This window comes from Mustela putorius, unplaced genomic scaffold (assembly GCF_011764305.1).
Source record: "Mustela putorius furo isolate JIRA1106 unplaced genomic scaffold, ASM1176430v1.1 tig00000281_pilon_pilon_pilon, whole genome shotgun sequence".
In the NCBI taxonomy this organism is placed as follows: domain Eukaryota; kingdom Metazoa; phylum Chordata; class Mammalia; order Carnivora; family Mustelidae; genus Mustela; species Mustela putorius.
The window spans coordinates 29,879,203-29,893,774 of NW_025421343.1; the positions used below are offsets into that span (position 1 = coordinate 29,879,203).

The 14,572-nt window shown below is 36.6% G+C and overlaps 1 protein-coding gene across 11 annotated transcripts in view; it reads left to right on the top strand.

Moving 5' to 3' along the window:
• Positions 1 to 14,572, top strand: part of BIRC6 (baculoviral IAP repeat containing 6) — a 227,342-nt gene that overhangs the window by 152,768 nt on the left and 60,002 nt on the right. For 10 of the 11 annotated variants that reach the window (XR_201180.3, XM_004777910.3, XM_004777912.3 and 7 more), the window contains 7 exons: positions 251 to 418; positions 1,646 to 1,819; positions 2,722 to 2,918; positions 4,283 to 4,583; positions 7,379 to 7,596; positions 12,840 to 13,004; positions 14,241 to 14,409. Coding sequence is in view for 10 of the 11 variants with exons in the window: in XM_004777910.3 (XP_004777967.1) it covers positions 251 to 418; positions 1,646 to 1,819; positions 2,722 to 2,918; positions 4,283 to 4,583; positions 7,379 to 7,596; positions 12,840 to 13,004; positions 14,241 to 14,409 (1,392 nt within the window). In the remaining variant the exon portion in view is untranslated. Of the gene's footprint in view, positions 1 to 250; positions 419 to 1,645; positions 1,820 to 2,721; positions 2,919 to 4,282; positions 4,584 to 7,378; positions 7,597 to 12,839; positions 13,005 to 13,231; positions 13,550 to 14,240; positions 14,410 to 14,572 lie in introns of those variants that run through there. The other variant, XM_045079285.1, reaches the window with a different exon arrangement.

The window sequence follows — 14,572 nt, forward strand, 5'->3', positions numbered from 1 at the left end:
CAATCATCTGTATCTCAGAGACAGTAGAATTTAGCATTGTTTTTTACTTTCTTGAAAATAGTTATGAACATGAAACCAGAATTAATGATGTGTCATAAAGGGCAAATAAAATTGGGAGATAAAGATCAGAAGAAATATTTCTCTGTCTTTGTTATTAGTTAGAAATGTGATTCTTTTTAAAAATATTGTGAAAGTGTTCTTTTATTTCTTAGTGTTTTGGCTAGCTATAGAATCTTACTGATTCTTTTAGGGCTGAAATCCCAGTCTAAACGGGCTGTGTCAGCTACACCACCTCGTCCGCCGTCCAGGAGAGGGAGAACAGTGCCTGATAAAATAGGAAGTGCTTCTTCAGGAGTGGAGACTGCCAACAAAATAATTACTGTCCCAGTGTTTCACCTTTTCCACAAACTCTTGGCAGGTAATATTCACAATATTTAAAAATTAAAAAAAAAATTCTTTAAAGACACGTTTGCCAGACTCCTGTTTAATCAAGTGCTCGAGATGAGATAAATGAGTTAGTGAGGCTTTGTCCTTAGTTCTCTAAGAAAAATGAAAAGAAAAGGAGTAACGTTCTACATACTCCTTTTAACGTTATAATGTTGCATATTTACAGCTTAGTACTTTCCTAATTTTGCTGTCAGTGTGCTATAAAAATCAGTAAAACTAATGTTTTAAAGAGTTGATAACAAGTTGTCCAGGAAGCAGTGTGAGGCAGATTTTGAAGAACTGGTTATAGCAGTGGAGTTCTTGGCCATACCACCAAGAGTTACGCAGTGTTTTCTCCCCATGTGGTACACATTCTTTGACCAGTATGCTTCCCGTTGGTCAAGGTGATAGCCAGTTTATCTCCATTTTTGTGCTATATTGTTACAATCAGGTTGCCACCTAACTTTGAAAGGATTTTCCTTCTTAGCTTTATGTTACTGCTTTATAGCAAAGAACAAAGTATGGCCAGTAAACAAAGTATGGCCAGTAAAAAAATATTAAAAACTATTTTTTAAAGTTTATTATTATTTTTTAAGATTTTATTTATTTTAGAGAGAGAGAGAGAGCACAACTGGGGGATGGCAGGCAGAGGGAGAGAAAATCTCAAGCAGACTTTGTGTTCAGTGCAGAGCCCGACGTAGGGTCCTAAGATCATGACCTGAGCTGAAATCCAGAATCATACGCTTAACCAGCTGAGCCACCCAAGCGCCCCTCTTTCTCTAAAAAAGTTGTATCGAAATACAACTATGCCTGTTTATTTGTGTGTTGTCCATGGGCATTTTTGTGCCACAGTGGGAGAGTTAGTAGCTGCAGCAGAGACCATATAGTCTTCATATTTTAAAATATTTATTATCTGGCCTTGTAGGGAAAAGATTTTGCCAACTCCAGATTTGTAAGAATTCTGTTTCTTTGTTTCTTAATTTGGCTCAGAAGATCTTGGTGGGATTTGGTTAGTGACTAACACTTTGTATAGATAGTATTATTCACACGCATCAGAAATAGATTTCTGTAAACTTCCCATGTGCTGATTTTAAATTGTTTTTAGTGTCAGAATCAGACGCTTAAGGTGCAGTTCAGTAAAAACAGTAACTGAGTAAATCAAACCACATAAATGTCCCCCTCTTGGATTCTAGATTTAACTTAATTATGTCATTTTTAGGCCAGCCATTGCCAGCAGAAATGACGCTTGCCCAACTCTTAACTCTCCTGTATGACCGAAAACTTCCTCAAGGTTACCGTTCAATAGACCTGACTGTTAAATTGGGATCTAGAGTTATCACAGACCCAAGTCTTTCAAAAACGGACTCTTTTAAAAGGTTACACCCTGAAAAAGGTATGTATGTGATATTCCTTTAAAATTACAGTGCGTGATCCAAGGAAGTAAGGATTTCTGTAGCTGATGACTTAATTTACTTTGTTTTTATTATATCAAGCTAACAAAATATTTTTCTTTATGATGGAATAATTTATAAATACAAAAATTGCTATTTTCACTAGAAATTAACCTTAATTTCTCTTAACAGCATCACTTATTTTATGAGCACATATACTTTATTAATAATAGCCTTTTGCATCCTTCAGTAGATTTAGAATATTTCCTTTGCTCGGTTTTCAGCAGGATTATTTGGGGAGGTTTTTTAGTGTTTATAGAATCTGGTTATGTATAAACACACTAGCCTTTTGGTTTTCTTCTGTGAGTGATTCAAAGTTAAATCAGTATGGTGTAATTCTTAGTTTTCAGTATGAGAAGTCTTTGTTGGTATTGAGTTTTTCCTAATTGGTTATTTCAGAACGTGATGTACATATGTTAGTATTTGCTTTGACTCTGCTGACTTACTTATTTTTATGTACAATATAACTTACACATATACCCTGAAGGACAGTGCTTCTCAAACTTTAAAATTATGCTCATAAATTACCTTTAGAGCACTCTTAAAATGCAGATTCTTATTCAGTAGATCAGGGATGGGACCTGAGATTCTGCATTTCAGAAGCTCTTAGATGATGCCAGTGCTCCTATGCCAGTGACCATACCTTGAGTAGCAGGACTTTAGGAGGCAACATCAGAAATCATTTAAAAATTATTGTAGCATCTAGCCTTAAAGCTTGATCTGAGTAACCTAAGATATTTATGCTCTTTTGTTATGTAGAGAGGTGACAGATCTGTTTTGTAAATGAAAGATTATTATAAAAAGAGACCTTTACTTACCTGTTACTTGTACTTTATTGTTCTAGATCATGGAGACTTACTTGGTAGTTGTCCAGAAGATGAGGCTCTCACTCCAAGTGATGAATGTATGGATGGGATATTGGATGAATCTTTACTTGAAACCTGTCCCATTCAGTCACCATTACAAGTTTTTGCAGGAATGGGTGGACTGGCTCTTATTGCAGAAAGACTGCCCATGCTATATCCAGAAGTAATTCAGCAAGTAAGATAAGATTCCTAATTGAATATATCATTCCATGGCAAAGCCCTTTGTTCTCTTTTTTTGCTTTTTTGAAAAAACTCACTTGTGTTAATCTTTTGGGAGTACCCTTCTCTTACAGCCTTTGAGCATCGTGTAAGTCTTTCAAAGATAAGCCTGTACAGAGCTTTTTATGAACTAGTTGGTACCAAAGAAGTGCTGAAGACCGAGCACATTTGCCAAACTGATTACGCTGCGGCATTTACTTTGATTTTATGGTCGTCTCACTGTAGCACTTTTATTTGTGCTTCTTTAGGCATATTAATTTTGGATATTACTGGCAATGGGAGAGTAAGATGGTAGTGTATACTGCTACTCAAATGTATTGTCTTTCTGCTTAACTTTTTTTCCTGTTTTAGGTACCATTTCTATTTCCGGTAGCTTTAAAAAACATTCTGCTTTAACCTCTTTACTGTTAATTAATGTTACTATTGGGATGTGTGTATTTTCAGTGCTCTTTCATTAATAAGGAGGGAGTATGGCTTACAGGAAGTTTTAATTATAAAGAACTTTACGTTTATTGAATGAAGTAGAGGAATTATTCTCTGTAATTTCATGTACTTAGTATATATATATATATTAGTTTCTTAGGGTGCTGTAATAAAGGACCACAAACTAAATGGCCTAAAGCAACAGAAATTATTCTTTCACTCTGTAGGGAAGTTCGAGGTCTGAAATCAGGTTGTCAGCAGATCCATGGTCCCTGGGTCCATGAGTCCAGTTTCTGCTTATATTTTCACACGACCATCTTTCTTGTCAAAGACATTGAAGACAACTGTCATTGATTTAGGATCCACCCTGATCATCTGCAGGGAGCCTAGTTCCAAACTGATGTGGATTAATAAATGAATAACTAAGAGGGGAGAAGAAGGGAACATTTTTGCCTACAGTTCAGGCCAACTAATAAATGAGGAAGGAATGATGAAAGTCACCATTTGGCAGCCAGTGTAGTAATTATTGTTTTAGGCAAGAATTTTTTAAATGCTAATTCTAATTGATCACAGTTTGGGGGGAAACAAGATATTTACATAACCTCAAAGACTCTGTCTACAGATAATTAACTAATGACAAAGGATAAAATAATAACTTTATTTATAAATAAATAAATGTATGGATGTATGTATCTGACTTTAAAGTAGAGATACTTGGCAGATACCACCATACTCATGATATCATTTAATTCCTGATGTTTGGAGGCTTTTAAAAAATGTCCCTTTATTGGTGTTTTTATTCCTGTATTTTAAAGAGATCATTTAAAGTCACATCTTTAATTTGAACCTGATGTTGAAAACACAAATAGCCAAGCAAAAATTTTCTTTTTTCTTCAGGTGAGTGCTCCAGTGGTAACTTCTACCACTCAGGAAAAGCCAAAAGATAGTGATCAGTTTGAGTGGGTGACCATTGAACAGTCAGGGGAATTAGTTTATGAAGCACCAGAAACCATTGCAGCTGAACCTCCACCTATCAAATCAGCAGTACAGACCATGTCTCCCATTCCTGCCCATTCTTTGGCTGCTTTCGGATTATTTCTTCGTCTTCCGGGCTATGCTGAAGTGCTACTGAAAGAGAGAAAACATGCCCAATGCCTTCTTCGACTGGTGTTGGGAGTGACGGATGATGGAGAAGGAAGTAAGTATTTAGAATTAGTAATGAAATTTAGCATAGGTTATGTAAAAGTTACTCAGCTCAGTGCCTGTTACTCATTATTTATTTCACAGTAGAGTTACTAGATTCTTTGTTGCTGGTAGTTTCATTCTAATGATACATATAACAAGTCCTAAAGAATCTTCTTTTTCTTTTTTTTAAAGATTTTGTTTATTTATTTGACAGAGAGAGACACAGCGAGAGAGGGAACACAAGCAGGGGGAGTGGGAGAGGGAGAAGCAGGCTTCTCGCTGAGCAGAGAGCCTGATGTGGGACTCGACCCAAGGACTCTGGGATCATGACCTGAGCCGAAGGCAGACACTTAACTGACTGAGCCACCCAGGCGCCCCCAAGAGTCTTCATTTGCATTACTTTATTCATTCAAAATGTATTCACTGTTTATATAACTGCTGGCCACCATCAGAAGCAGTGGGAAATGAAGCAGCTATTTAGATTTGCTTTCATGTCGCTAATGTTCTCCCATAGTAGCAACAAGCAGTATAGATAAGCAGACTTAACAAGTTGCAAAAGACTTGCGAGAGGTACAGTATTCTGAAGGCTCACAGGTGTGAGACTGTTTCCTTACTACCCAGCTGTGTGAAGAAAGTGGCAGAGTAATTTTTAGTAGGATCTTGAAGGATAGTCTATTTAGGCTGAGATGAGCTAGAAAGATGATTTGAGTAATGTTTGTGTGCTCAGATTATATGAGAGAGGATGAGTTAGCTGATGAAAACTTGCATAAAAAGCACTGAGCGCTCATTCTAAAAACTATTACTGAAAACAGATCATGGAAAGTCTTACTAAGAACTTGAGATTTTATCCTTAATAGTAATAAAAATTCACTAAAACATATGAACCAAGTCATGACGTGATAATCTTTCTTAAGAAAATGAATCTGGAAGCACTGTTTCCACTAAAGACAATAGCATGTAGCAAGTAACATTATAGAATAATTATTTTGTAATGTGATAATATTACAGAATAATAATAAAAAACTATGGCATTTGTTTCCATTGGGCTGGCAATTTTATTTAATATAAGGGAACATTAAAGAAAAGTCAAAATTGAGGGTAGCCTAGCAAGTAGATTTTCAATCAGTTTACCTATGATTCTTCAGTTAATGACCATTCCATTTGAAAATTAATAATTGGGGCGCCTGGGTGACTCAGTCCATTAGACGTCTGCCTGCAGCTCAGGTCATGATCCCAGGGTCCTGGGATTGAGTCCCTCATTGGGCTCCCTGCTTAGTGGGGACTCTGCTGTTCCCTCTCGCTCTGCTGCTTCTCTCTCACTCTCTCTCTGTCATTGGGCTGTCTGCTCAGCAGGGAGCCTGCTTCCTCCTCTCTCTCTGCCTGCTTCTCTGTCTACTTGTGATCTCTGTCTGTCAAATAAATAAATAAAATCTTTTTTTTTAAAAATGGTGACATTGGGACACTTGGGTGGCTCAGTCGGTTAAGCATCTGCCTTTGGCTCAGATCATAATCCCAGGGGCCTGGGATTGAGCCCTGTACCCGGCTCCTTGCTTAGAGGAGATCCTGCTTCTCCCTTTGCCTGTTACTACTCTGTTGTGCACACCACACGCTCTCTATCAACTAAGTAAATAAAATCTTTTTTAAAAATGGTGACATTATTTTAAATGTTTTTGTAATAACTTATTAAATTACATCCTAAATAATCTTGGTTGTTTGGTTTCATGTATAAACTATATATGCTTATTTTAATAGATCAGGTTTGTTTGCTTATTTGTTTTTTAAGATTTACTTAATTGAGAGAGAAGAGTGGGAGAGGCAGAAGGCGAGGGAGAGAAAAATCTCAAGCAGACTAGAGCTAAGATCATGACCTGAATTAGAAACGAGGTACCCCAGATCAGGAATTTCTAATTATTTCATCTGATTTTTTAATCTAAGTAGATAAAGGAATACATTTTATGGCACTCTATCACACAATGTTGGGTGTAACCCAGCAGAAAATCGTCTTTATGCCATTTCACCCCCCCCTTTTTAGTGAATATATGCTGAATGTTTATTAAAAAGTGTAATTCTGATATCCATTATCTCTTCCACTGTTCATATAGTGGTAGTTTTTATTTTGGTTTGGTTTGGATTTTTTGCACTTAACATTCCTTTCTTTCTTTCTTTTTAATAAATTTTTTAAAGATTTCATTTATTTATTTGACAGAGAGAGAGAGAGATCACTAGTAGGCAGAGAGGCAGGCAGAGAGAGAGGAGAAAGTAGGTTCCCTGCTGAGCAGAGAGCCAATGTTGGGTTCGATCCCAGGACCCTGAGATCATGACCCAGGCCCAAGGCAGAGGCTTAACCCACTGAGCCACCCAGGCACGCCTTAACATTCCTTTCTAAAGCTAGGTGTAATAACAAAATAATATCATAGACAGATAAAATGGTTTCACTCTTTCATTATCTGTTCATGATTGAAACTATTCCCAAGGGAATCAGGTATTTTAAGTGCTTCTATTTTAGTTTTTAGGTTTTCATTCAATTTCTGGTTTCTAATAATCATGACAGAGTCTGTAATTACTAATTATCATATGAATATATTTCAGCTTTAATTTGTTTACATATACTATGTCTTAAAGAGGTTTTCCAGACACTTCTTCTTATTACATTTTTCAGGTATTATTCTGTTTGTGGTCTTTGTGTTGTTTTTTTAAATAAATTTAATGATATATGGCATGTTATCACTATTAATTTGTGACCCTGTATCTTGTTCCTTATTGTGTTCTTAAGTATTTTTAACTTTGAGTTCTCTTTTCTTGATCTAGGTCATATTCTGCAATCTCCATCAGCCAATGTGCTTCCAACTCTTCCTTTCCATGTCCTTCGTAGTCTGTTTAGTACGACACCATTGACAACTGATGATGGTGTGCTTCTAAGGCGGATGGCACTGGAAATTGGAGCACTACACCTCATTCTTGTCTGCCTCTCTGCTCTGAGCCACCATGCCCCACGAGTACCAAACTCTAGTCTCAATCAAGCAGAGGTAAGTTCAATTTTATTTAGATTATGAAAAAATTAAGTTAAATTCATGGAGTACAGAATATGGTTTTTCTGAAATAGTATTTCAGAGACTTGTGTATTCCTTTTTTGTTTGTAAAAGGATATTTAAAAGAGGAACTATGAACTAAGTGTTTCTTCTCTATTAGGCTCTTTTAGAAGCCATAAGTTAATCCATCTACTTGAAAAACAAAGATGTAATAGCTAAAGAAGCTTTCCCATTTACCAGGATATGCTGAATTTATACTGTGGTCTCTCATCCTTTTCTTGAACTTTAGAGAATCTTACTATTTAATTGGAGCTTCTAGCTAGTTCAGAAAGATAAGGGAAGAAAGAAAGAAAAAATAAACCTCATTATTTCAAGATTTTTTTTTTTTAAGATTTTATTTATTTATTTGTCAGGGATAGAGGGAGAGAGAGCGAGTGAGCACAGGCAGACAGAGAGGCAGGCAGAGGCAGAGGGAGAAGCAGGATCCCTGCCAAGCAAGGAGCCCAATGTGGGACTCGATCCCAGAACGCTAGGATCATGACCTGAGCCGAAGGCAGCTGCTCAACCAACGGAGCCACCCAAGCGTCCTTATTTCAAGATGTTTTGATTGTGTTTCTAGAAAATCCAAAAATAATTAATGGTATAAGTGAGTTTAATGAGGATACAGTGTCCAGGTTCAGTATTTAAAATAAGTATACCAGCAAGAAACATGAAATGAACTTTAAAAAAAAATTTTTTTTTTAATTTTTTTGTAAACATATAATGTATTTTTAGCCCTAGGGGTACAGGTCTGTGAATCACCAGGTTTACACACTTCACAGCACTCACCATAGCACATACCCTTCCCAACCCCCCTCCCCACAGCAACCCTCAGTTTGTTTTGTGACATTAAGAATCTCTTATGGTTTGTCTCCCTCCTGATCCCATCTTGTTTCATTTATTCTTTTCCTACCCCCCAAACCCCCATGTTGCATCTCCACTTCCTCATATCAGGGAGATCATATGATAGTTGTCTTTCTCCGATTGACTTATGAAATGAACTTTTTTTTTTTTTAAAGATTTTGTTTATTTATCAGAGAGAGAGAGGGAGAGAGAGCGAGCGCAGGCAGACAGAATGGCAGGCAGAGGCAGAGGGAGAAGCAGGCTCCCTGCTGAGCAAGGAGCCCAATGTGGGACTTGATCCCAGGACACTGGGATCATGACTTGAGCTGAAGGCAGCTGCTTAACCAACTGAGCCACCCAGGCGTCCCTGAAATGAACTTTTTTTTTAAAGATTTTATTTATTTGACAGACAGAGATCACCGGTAGGCAGAGAGGCAAGCAGAGAGAAAGGAGGAAGCAGGCTCCCCGCCAAGCAGAGAGCCCGATGTAGGGCTCGATCCCAGGACCCTGGGATCATGACCTGAGCCAAAGGCAGAGGCTTTAACCCACTGAGCCACCCAGGTGCCCCTGAAATGAACTTTTTTTTTTTTTTTTTTTAAGATTTTATTTATCAGAGAGAGAGAGGGGGAGAGAGAGAGCACAGGCAGACAGAATGGCAGGCAGAGGGAGAAGCAGGCTCCCTGCTGAGCAAGGAGCCCGATGTGGGACTCGATCCCAGGATGCTGGGATCATGACCTGAGCCGAAGTCAGCTGCTTAACCAACTGAGCCACCCAGGCGTCCCTGAAATGAACTTTTTATAAGATACTTTTTTTAGCATCAAAAAGAGAAAATATCTGTGAATGAATCTAAAAAAAATGTGTAAGACTTTTGTGTGTGAAATATTTGAAGTTTTCTTAAAAAAACACTAGTCTTCAGTAAACTGAGATCTTTGATCGTGTTTATTTCCATGGACACAGAAAATAGAACAGTTCGATAGTATTTCTTATCAAAGTGATCTTTATGTTTGGTGGAATTTCTGATTTTTTTGGAGGAAATTAACAAACCAGTTCTAACATTTTTTGGGAAATGCAAAAGCTCAAGAATAGCTAAGGCAGTTTCAAAAGAAGTGTATACCTAGTAGGCTTATGCTATCATAAAATTGATTAAAATGTGGTATTAATACAAGGATAGATTAGAAGCCCAGCAAACGATAACTCCCCATATGTTTGGTTATCTTTTATGATAACAGTAACTCTGCAACATAATGGGGTAAGTACGATCTTATCAGTTAATGATGGTGGGGGTCATTTAAATGTTCTTGTGGAACAAAAATGAATCTTTAACCCCTAATGTACTCTATATGCAAAAATTAATTCTAATCAGATGATAGATCTAAATGTCTGTAATATATACAAAATATAACAGTGCCCTTTGACAAAAAACATACACAGATACCTTTATGATCTAGGAGTAGACAAAAACTTCTTGAAGAGAGTATTTAGAAAAGCTCTAACCTGTTTGGGAAAAAAAAATAGAAAAAAAAACCCAACTGTGTGAAAATTAAGACTGAGGATAGTGAAAAGGAAGTCACAGAATGGGAGACCATACCTAAGTCTATATGGGAGACTATAGTTGGTTGTATCTGATCAGAAATTTCTATTAGGAATATTTGGAGATCTTACAAAATTACAAAAAGGAAAGACAAGAAAACCCAGTAGAAAAATATATGAAAGGCTAGAATGGGCACTTACAAGAGGGGCTACCTAAATATCCGATAAATGTAAGAAGATGATCTGTTTCATTAGTTACCAGAGAAGTACAAAATGAAAACCTTTAATACACTATACCTATACACCCACCAAAAGGTGTAAAATTCCAAAACCACAATACCAAGTATTGTCCCATCATCATTTGTCATAATATAAAGTGTGTAGAATGAATAAAGTAACGTGGAAACAGTAGAAAGGATAAGGAAATTGTAGTCTACTATAAAATGGAATATTGTTAGGCTATGAAAGTAAACAGCTACAGCGAACTATACACAATAGCAGTGCATTTCTGAAGCACAACTAAAATCCCACACATAGTAGAATATATATATGGCATGATTCCATTTGTATAATGTTTAAAATTAAACAGATTGAAACTATAGTGTCTAGAGTTTCATGCTTAAGTGGTAAAATTATAAAGAAGAGTAAGAAAGAGTAATGAGTACAAAAAATCAGAATTGTAATTAACTTAGTGGAGGAATTGAAGGTTTGATGAATAGGTAATAGAGTAGGAACAAATTCTTTTTTTTTTTTTTTAAGATTTTATTTATTTATTTGACAGAGAGATCACAAGTAGGCAGAGAGGCAGACAGAGAGAGGAGGAAGCAGGCTCCCCACTGAGCAGAGAGCCCGATGCAGGACTCGATCCCAAGACCCCTGAGATCATGACCTGAGCCGAAGGCAGCGGCTTAACCCACTGAGCCATCCAGGCGCCCGGAGCAAATTCTTGTGTGCAGTAATCTAATTCTTGACCTGCACAGTTAAATAAGTTTTTACAGTTCATTAAATTTGTTTTGTGTTTTTTCTGTATATATGTTACACATTTTAGGATTTTTTAAAATAAATTTCTATCAATAATGTTATTTTACTCTTAACTGTTTATATGGTGATGAAATTGTCATTCATTTAATACTTTATCTTATAAAATGTGAAAGATGGCATTTTTTAAAAAAAAGATTTATTTATTTATTTATTTAAGATTTTATTTATTTATTTGACAGACAGAGATCGCAAGTAGGTGGAGAGGCAGGCAGAGAAAGAGGAGGAAGCAGGCTCCCTGCTGAGCAGAGAGCCTGATGCGGGGCTCGATCCCAGGATCCGGGATCATGACCTGAGCCGAAGGCAGAGGCTTTAACCCACTGAGCCACCCAGGCGCCCCGAAAGATGGCATTTTTAATCATAGATCCATAAAACTAAATTGCAGGTCAATTTATGAAAGTAGTATGCATAATATTCTTCCTTAGAAAATATTCCCATTAAGAGAAACGAAAAACATTGGTATTATTTTTAAATAACCCTTAACACTAATGTTAATTGCAAATCATTTTTTTTTTTTAGTTACAAATCTCTTTTGAGTGTTCATAGTATATTTAGTGAAAATTCTTTAAAAGAAGATTCTTGTGATAGAATTAATTGTAATTTTACTGCCCATAAAAATAATAATAAAAATTGACCTTTACAGAGTTTGAGGTTATGTTAATAAGGCCACTGGTTCTAAGTAATTTCTTCTGTCTCTACACCATTCACATTTTTTAAATGTCCTCTTTGGCCAAAAGAGAATTTTCTACACATCACATTCTGAGAAAGAAAGAAATTGAGAATTATTCCTTCTAGAAATAGAAGCAATCTTGCTTACTTTGATTGAAAACATATGACACCATTATAGAATTCTCCTAAGATATGCTTGTACTAGATTCATCCCAAGCGATCTGGCTCATATCCCTGTTCCTTTCACTGTTTTCTCTAATTTTAAGTCATTGACTCTGTTGTCTTTACCCCATGTTTTATTGATAAATATTTAAAAGTTTTATTTATTTATTCTTAAATAGAAGCATTTATTCCCCATTTTTCCCCTCTCCCAGTCCCTGGCAGCTACCAGTCTGTGTTCTGTGTCTCTATATTTACCTGCTGTGGGTATTTAATATAAATGGAATGGTGCAGTATGTTATCTTCTGTGTCTGTCTGCTTTCACTTAGCATGTTTTTGAGGTTCATTCGCAAAGCAGCATGCATGTATCATACTTCATTACTTCTTATGGCTGAGTAATTGTTTTCTATGTATACATACATATGTATATATGTATATATATATACATACATATGTTTTCTATGTATATATATATACATATATCACAATTTGTTTATATTTCTTCCATTGAAGGGTATTTGGGCTGTTTTGACTTTTTGGCTGTTACAGTCTTGCTGTGAAAACATGTGGACCTCTATTTGCTTATCCGTTTTTTTTTTTTTTTTCCCCTTTGGTTATATACTTAGGAATAGAATTGCTGGGGCACATAGTAATTTTTTATTTTTTTTTTAAGAGATTTTATTTCTTTATTTGACATCTCTGTCAAATAAATCAGATAGGCAGAGAGACAGTCAGAGAGAGAGGAGAAGCAGGCTCCCTGATCCCAGGACTCTGGGATCATGACCTGAGCCAAAGGCAGAGGCTTAACCCACTGAGCCACCCAGGTGCCCCCTTTATTTAATATTTTGAAGAGTCCTCAGACTGTTTTCTATCTCAGCTGAACTCTTTCTTTTTGCACTGATAAATATTTTTGAGGGCAACTAAAATCAAATAGTAAGAAATTTTCGTTTTTTCCTCGTAAGCCACAGGTATCAAGCTCTCATAACCCTACATCAACAGAAGAACAGCAGCTGTATTGGGCCAAAGGGACTGGCTTTGGAACAGGCTCTACAGCTTCTGGATGGGATGTGGAACAAGCCTTAACCAAACAGAGGCTGGAAGAGGAACATGTTACCTGTCTTCTGCAGGTATGTTTACAATGTTGATACTGTCAGGGATAATAATTAAAATTATTTTTTTATATTTGTATTGATTAAGTGTTGATGACTCTCCAACTCATCTTCAGCTACTTGTATAAAACACATTATACTCCTTACTCTCAGTGCATTTAAGATACTACTGGACTTGTATCTATACAGGTCCAGTATAACATACTACTGGACTTGTAACTATAAATTTCTTCCCTCTCAATTAGCTTCTTCACTGAGAGGAAAGTGACAAGTATGAAATTACCCCAAAACTGGAAAACGTACCATATCTACCTCGTTCCAGTCCTCTTTTCATCTAACGTGCTGTGTCTGGACTCTTCAAGGGAAAAAAATTATTTTTTTAATATATTTGTTTCTTTGTTTCATATTGTTTTATGACTTTTCTCGAATCAGGCAAGTTGAACATACACCAAAAATCCCACAGCACCAGTATGACAAGGGGGAGGTGCTTAAATACTAGCTTGAGTCCCTGCATCAACTAAATAGGTCAAATTTTTCTTTTTTTAAAGATTTTACTTGTCTGTTTGAGAGGGAGAGAGACAGTGAGAGGGAACACAAGCAGGGGGCGTGGGAGAGGGAGAAGCAGGCTTCCCGCTGAGCAGAGAGCCTGATGCAGGGCTCAATCCCAGGACCCTGGGATCATGACCTGAGCTGAAGGCAGATGCCCTATGACTGAACCACCCAGGTGCCCCTAAAATAGGTCAAATCTTTGAGCCTTATTTTCTGCAGTTCTAGAGTGATAGGCTCATTCTAGTATAGAATTCTAAGATCATCCTCAAAATGTAAACTGAATCTACTCAATAAAATAAATAATGTCAGAATTTCTGCTAAGTTTTTTTGTTTTGTTTTGTTTTTTTAAGATTTTATTTATTTAGAGAGAGATAGCAAGAAAGGGAATACAAGCAGGGGAGTGGGAGAGAGAAAAGCAGGCTTCCTGCCAGGCAGGGAGTCCGACTCAGGGCTGCTGCTAAGTTTTGAAGTATGTGTTCTTAGGTGGACTTTTTCTAAATGTCTAACTGTATACAGTATATCGTCATCATGCTAAAAGCACATCCTTCTCTTTTGAAAATCTGAAGAAAAGAATATCTTGTTTTTAAAAGATAGACAGTGACTGACTTGAAAATATAAACAGTACTCTAAATATCTAACAAAATGTGGGCTTTTGAAGTGTGGGAAGCTAAAATCCAATGTGAACCCAACAACTTTCATTTTTAGGTTCTTGCAAGTTATATAAATCCTGTGAGTGGTGCAGTAGATGGAGAAGCCCAGTCATCTCACGAGAGTCGAATTCAGAACAGTAATGCCCTTCCTTCTGTCCTTCTAGAGCTGCTCAGTCAGTCTTGCCTCATCCCAGCTATGTCCTCTTATCTACGAAATGATTCAGGTAAATCATACTGTTGTTAGTACCTTGTTGACTTCTTTTATCGTCTATTAAAATAATAAGGTACAATTGAAGTATTTGGTGTTAGTTATCCCCGATATATGTAGGTATAAGATTAATGGATTTCTTTCTTAAAAATTTTTCTGGAGATAACCTAGTTGTCTTT